Consider the following 6,000-nt stretch of genomic DNA (forward strand, 5'->3'; position numbering starts at 1 on the left):
TTAAAAATTACACAACACCAGTCTATAGTCCAACAGGTTTATTTGGAGGCACTACCTTGCGAAGTACAGCTTCTTCATCAAGTGGTTGTGGAGCAGAATCTTGAGACACAGGATTTATAGCAACAGGATTGCAGTGTCACGGAATGTACATCTTTACCTCCCCTTCCCCACACCTCTCCCCAAATCCAATCCTCCATCCCATCCCCAGTCCACCACCCTCGCACAACTACTTTCCCCCATCTTGAATTAGGCACAACCTTCACCCCACCAGCCTCCACATCCAATGTATCATCCTCAAACACTTATGCCATCTTGAATTAGGCACAACCACCCAGAACATCTTCCTTTCTCCACCTCCCTCTGCCTTCCACAAGGATCGTTCACTTTGCCACTCCTTGGTTTGCACCACACACCCCACCAACCCTTCCAACTCCCCCGGCACCTTTCCCTGTAACCAAAAAAGATACACCTGCCCTTCCACCACCTCCCTCACCTCCATCCAGGACCCCAAACAGTCCTTCCAGGTGAAACACAGGTTCACCTGCATCGCCTCCAACCTAGCCTACTGCATCAGGAGCACTCTACATCGGTGAGACCAAACGTAGGCTTGGTGACCTTTCCACCGAGCATCGTCACCAGGCCCTGAACAGCCAGCCTGATCTCCCGGTCATTGGCCATTTCAACTTCCTCTCTGATATGTCCACCCTCTGCTTCCTCCATTGCCACAGTGAGTCAGACTGCTAATTGGAGGAACATCACCTCACCTTCCGCTTGGGCAGTCTATAGCCCAGAGGACTCAACAGTGAAATTGAAGTACTCAAATAACCTTTCAACCCATCCCCCAGCTTCCTTTCCAGTCCTGGCTCCTCCTTTCATTCCACCTCCCATGCTTCACTACTCTCCACACCCAACCTCATGCCATATCCAGCCTTTACTCTCCTCCCCACCTCCTTGACCAGACCATAGCTGTCCATCTTCCTTCCCACCTATCCGCTCCACAGTTCCTACAAACCTATCACAATAACTCCCTACCTGCATCCACCTATCGCTATCCCACTTACCTTTCCCATAGACCCACTCCCCTCCCTCTATTTCTGAGCTCCCTTCCCCCTCCCTAATCCTGATCAAGGGTCTTGACCCGAAATATCAACTGCTCCATGTCCTGATGCTGCCTGGCTTGCTATGTTCTTCCAACCTCTTGTTTGTCTACTCTGGATTCCAGAACCTGCAGGTTTTTTTTGTCTCTGTTCAGCTTATTCAGCTGCTTTTAAAATCTCAAAGCAAATCAGATTCATTTGAGCATCCTCACCCTCATATTTCCCCTTCGAATCCTCCCACTTCGATCAGACCAGAGGGGTAGCCACAGGCAACCGCATGGGCCCCAGCTATGCCTGCCTCTTCGTAGGGCACATGGGACAGTCCATCTTCCGTAGTTACAAGGCACCATTCTCCAACTTTACCTCCGCTACATCGATGACTGTATCAGCGCCACCTTGTGTTTCCATGAGGAGGCTGAACAGTTCATCAGCTTCACCAACACATTCCACTCTGACCTCAAGTTCACATGGACCATCTCCGGCAATCCTTCACCTTCCTGGACATCCCTGTCTCCATCTCTGGCGACTGAGTCAGCACTGACATCTGTTTCAAACCCACTGACTCCCAGAGCTACCTTAACTACACCTCCTCCCACCCTCTTTGCTGTAAAAACACGATCCCTTACTCCCAATTCTTCTGCTGTATCTGCTCCCCGAAGGAGCAATTACACTCCAGAACATCCCATAAGCCCGCCTATTTCAAGGACTGCAATTTCCTCTCCCTCATGATCAACAATACCCTCCACTTCCTGCACCACTGCCCTTGACCCCACCCCTCCAACCGCAACAAGGATAGAATACTCGGTCCTCACCTTCCACCTCACTATTCTTTGAATACAGCGTATTATCCTCCATCATTTCCACCACCTATCCTCAGATTCCACCACCACCCCTATTTGTGCTCCGCAGAGACCATTCCCTCCACAACTTCCTTGTTAGGTCAATGCCCCCACCAACCCACCCTCCACACCCTGTACCTTCCCCTGCTGCCATGACATGTAAAACCTGCATCCACACGTCTCCCTTCACCTCCATCCAAGACCCCAAAGGATCTTTTCACATCCAGCAGAGATTTTCCTGCACATCCACCCACATCATCTACTGCGTCCTTCACTCTCAAAATGGTTTCATCTACATTGGGAAGATAAGACACCAACTCACAGAGTGTTTCAGGGAACATCTCTGGGACACATGCACCAAACAACCCCCCCTGGTCCTGTGGCTGACCACTTCAACCCCATCTCCCAATCCAAAGACATGCAAATTCTGGACCTCGTCCACCATTAAATCAAAGCCAACCGCCAACTGGAGGAAGAACACCTCATCTTAAGCCTCGGGACACTTTGACCACACAACATCGACTTCACTAGTTTCCAAATCTCCCCTCTCCCCACCTCATTCCAGATCCAACCCTCCAACTCAGCACTGCCTTTTTGATCTGCCCTACCTGTCCATCTACCTTCCCACTACCTATCCAGCCCCACCCAATTTGCATCCAAGGTCTATTTGTTCAGAAACACTCCCCAGGATGGTACCATTAAATGTACCAGTCCTGCCCTGATATGCCTTTCCAAAATGCAGCACCTTGCATTCATTTAAATTAAACTCCACCTGCCACTCCTCAGCCCATTGGCTCATCTGATCAAGATCCCATTGTAATCGGAGGTAATCTTCACAGCTGTCCACAACACCTCCAATTTTGGTGTCATCTGCAAACTTACTAACTATACCTCCTTATGTTCATATCCAAATCATTTATATAAATGATGAAAAGCCATGGAGCCAGCACCAATCCTTGTAGCATACCATTAATCACAGGCCCCGATCTGAAAATCAATTCCTCCATCACTACGCTGTCTTCTGCCTTTGAGCTGTTTCTGTATACAAATAGTTAGCTCTTCCTGTATTCCATTTGATCTAATGTTGATAACCAGTCTACCTTGAGGAACCTTGTTGAATGCCTTACTGAAGTCCATATTGATCACATCCACTGCTCTTCCCTCATCAATCCTCTTCATTGAGTTTTTTGAAGAATTAATCAAGTTAACGAGGCATGATTTCCCACACACAAAGCCATGTTGACTATCCCCATCATTCCTTGCCTTTCCAAATACATGTAAATCCTGTCCCTCAGGATTCCCTCCAATAACTTGCTCAGTACCGATGTCAGGCTCACTGGTCTATAGTTCCCTGGCTTATGCTCACTACCCTTCTTAAATAGTGGCACATTAGCAGAACTCCAGTCTTCCAGCACTTCACCTGTGACTATCGATGATACAAATATGTCAGCAAGGGTCCCAGCAATCACTTCCCTAGCTTTCCACAGAATTCTAGGGTATACCTGATCAGGTCCTGGGGAATTTATCCACCTTTATGCATCTTAAGACATCCAGCACCTGTAATATCAACATTTTTCAAAATGTCACCATCTATTTCCCCACATTCTATATCTTCAATGTCTTTCTCCACAGCAAACATTGATGCATAATACTAGTTTAGTATCGCCCCCACCTCCTGCAGTTTCACAAATAGGGCTGTCTTGCTGATCGTTGAGGGGCACTATTTTGTCCCTAGTTACCTTAACATATTTATAAAATCCCTTCAGATTCTCCTTAACCCTATTTGACCAAAGCTATTTCATATCCGCTTTTTTGCCCTCCTGACTGCCTTTATACTCTAACCATTCACTCCATCTCAGCTGTGTACACCCGACATATACTTCCTTCTTTTTCTTGACCAAAACCTCAATTTCTCTAGTCATCCAACACTCCCTGCACCTACCAGCCTCACGTTTCACCCTAACAGGAACATACTGTCTCTGGACTCTCGTTATCTCATTTTTGAAGGCATCCCATTTTCCAGCCGTCCCTTTACCTGCACACATCCATCCCCAATCAATATTGAAGGTTCTTGCCTAATACCATCAAAATTGGCCTTCCTCCAATTCAGAAGTTTAAGTTTTCAATCTGGTCTGGCCTTTTCCATCACTACTTTAAAATTAATAGAATTATGAACGGTCTGCCACTCACATCTCAATCACTTGGCCTGCCTAATTTCCCAAGATCAGGTCAAGTTTGCATCTTTTCTAGGAGGTACATCCACATACTGAATCAGAAAATTTCTTGTACACACTTAAATTCCTCCTCATCTAAACCCTTAACACAATGGCAGTCCCAGCGTATGTTTGGAAAGTTAAAATTCCCTACCACAACCACCCTACCATTCTTACAGATAACGAGATCTCCTTACAAATGTGTTTCTCAATTTCCTGATAGTAGAATCCAATAAGGTGATCATCCCTTTCTAATTTTTCATTTCCATCCAAATGACTTTCTTGGACGTATTCCCAGGAATATCCTCGCTAAGTACACCCTTAATGTTATGCCTTATCAAAAATGTCACTTCCCCTTGTCACTTCCCCTTGTCTCTTGCCCCCCCCTTTCTATCCTTGCTAATGAACTTGTATCCTGTAACATTAAGCTGCTAGCCCTGCCCATCCCTGAGCCACATCTCTGTAATTGCTAGGATATCTCAGTCCCATATTCCTCAACATGCCTGGAGTTCATCTGCCTTCCCCATTAGGCCTCTTGCATTGAAGTAAGTGTAGTTCAATTTATCAGTCCTACCTCATTCTCTGCTTTGTTCCCGTCTGCCCTGACTGTTTAACTTGCCCCTCTTCCTAATTGTACCAGTCTCAGATTCATCTCTCTTTGGGTCTCACACCCCCACCTTATTAGTTTAAATCCTCCTGAGCAGCTCTAGCAAATCTCCCTGCCACTACATTAGTTCCTTTCCAATTCAAGTGCAATCTGTCCTTGTTACACAAGTGACTTCTACCTTAGGAGAGATTCCACTGATCCAATAATGTGAATCTTTCTCCCCTGCACCAGCTCCTCACCCACATTTATCCGCTACAGCCTCCTATTCCCACCCTCACTAGTTCAGAGAAATCCAGTTATTACTACCCTCGAGGACCTCCTTTTTAAAATTCTGCCTAACTCCCTGTACTCTCCCTTCAGTATCTCATCAATTTCCCGATGTTGTTAGCTCCACTGTTTGCGTTTCCTTACAACCAATTTAATAGCAGAAGTTTCAAAGCGTATTACTTGCTTCCTCAGACACAATTTGCAGCTTATTGAGCAACCTAGTGTTAAAGAGGAAAGGAATTGATTTCATAAGGCTCCTGGATGTAAGAAACACTGTAGTCAAACTAATTATTTTTTACTCCAGTTTGGGAATTTGTCAAGGACAGTATATTTGAGTCATAATGGGGGGAGATGGGGATGAAAGAGGGTAGGCGGAGGAGGTTAAGGGTTGCAGGTTGGAATGTATTGGAGAGGAGAGCGGTCGGGTTGAGGGAGCCACTGCTCCTGTTCGTGCTGCAGCTGCTGCGACATGAGTTCCCGCGCGGGCCGGGGCCGCCGCCGCAGCTGAGGGTTTACCTGCGCCGTCAGACCTTGTTCCTCATCGTCCTGGCCGCTCAGAACTCTCCGCAGCTTCTCCATCGATTTTCACCGGAGGAAAAACACCAAGAAACGAAACTTCACCGAAGTGCTTACACCACAACAACCGCAGCGATCGCCGGAAAACAGCAGAGCCACTATTAAAACTATCCCCCGAGCTGCCGTCTTTCACAGCCCGGACAGGTTAAAATGTAACACAGGAAGTTGGGTGAACTGGTTACCATGGAAACCGAAGAACCAGAGTCAGATTCCAGAATGATATGATGCGGTTTGAAGCGCAGAGACTGGGAAACAAATAATTTGGTGAAACATGAGAAATATAGATAGCAATATTGAAGGCCAAATGGCCTTGAACCTGCTCAGCTCTTCAACACGATCAAGACTGAAACGTCTTCAAGTGTACTCTTCGACACAAATATCTAAATATCTGTTAAATATCT

At 46.5% G+C, this 6,000-nt stretch overlaps 1 protein-coding gene across 2 annotated transcripts in view; it reads right to left on the reverse strand.

Moving 5' to 3' along the window:
- The window catches only part of sft2d1 (SFT2 domain containing 1), a 65,559-nt gene extending 59,775 nt beyond the window's left edge, over positions 1–5,784 (reverse strand). The window contains exon 1 of one of the 2 annotated variants that reach the window (XM_043696110.1): positions 5,540–5,750. In XM_043696110.1, the coding sequence (XP_043552045.1) occupies positions 5,540–5,602 (63 nt within the window). In that variant the 5' untranslated portion in view covers positions 5,603–5,750. Of the gene's footprint in view, positions 1–5,539 lie in introns of both variants that reach the window. The other variant, XM_043696109.1, reaches the window with a different exon arrangement.
- Between the last annotated feature and the right edge of the window lie 216 nt (positions 5,785–6,000).

This window comes from Chiloscyllium plagiosum, chromosome 9 (genome assembly GCF_004010195.1).
Source record: "Chiloscyllium plagiosum isolate BGI_BamShark_2017 chromosome 9, ASM401019v2, whole genome shotgun sequence".
Classification (NCBI taxonomy): Eukaryota; Metazoa; Chordata; class Chondrichthyes; order Orectolobiformes; family Hemiscylliidae; genus Chiloscyllium; species Chiloscyllium plagiosum.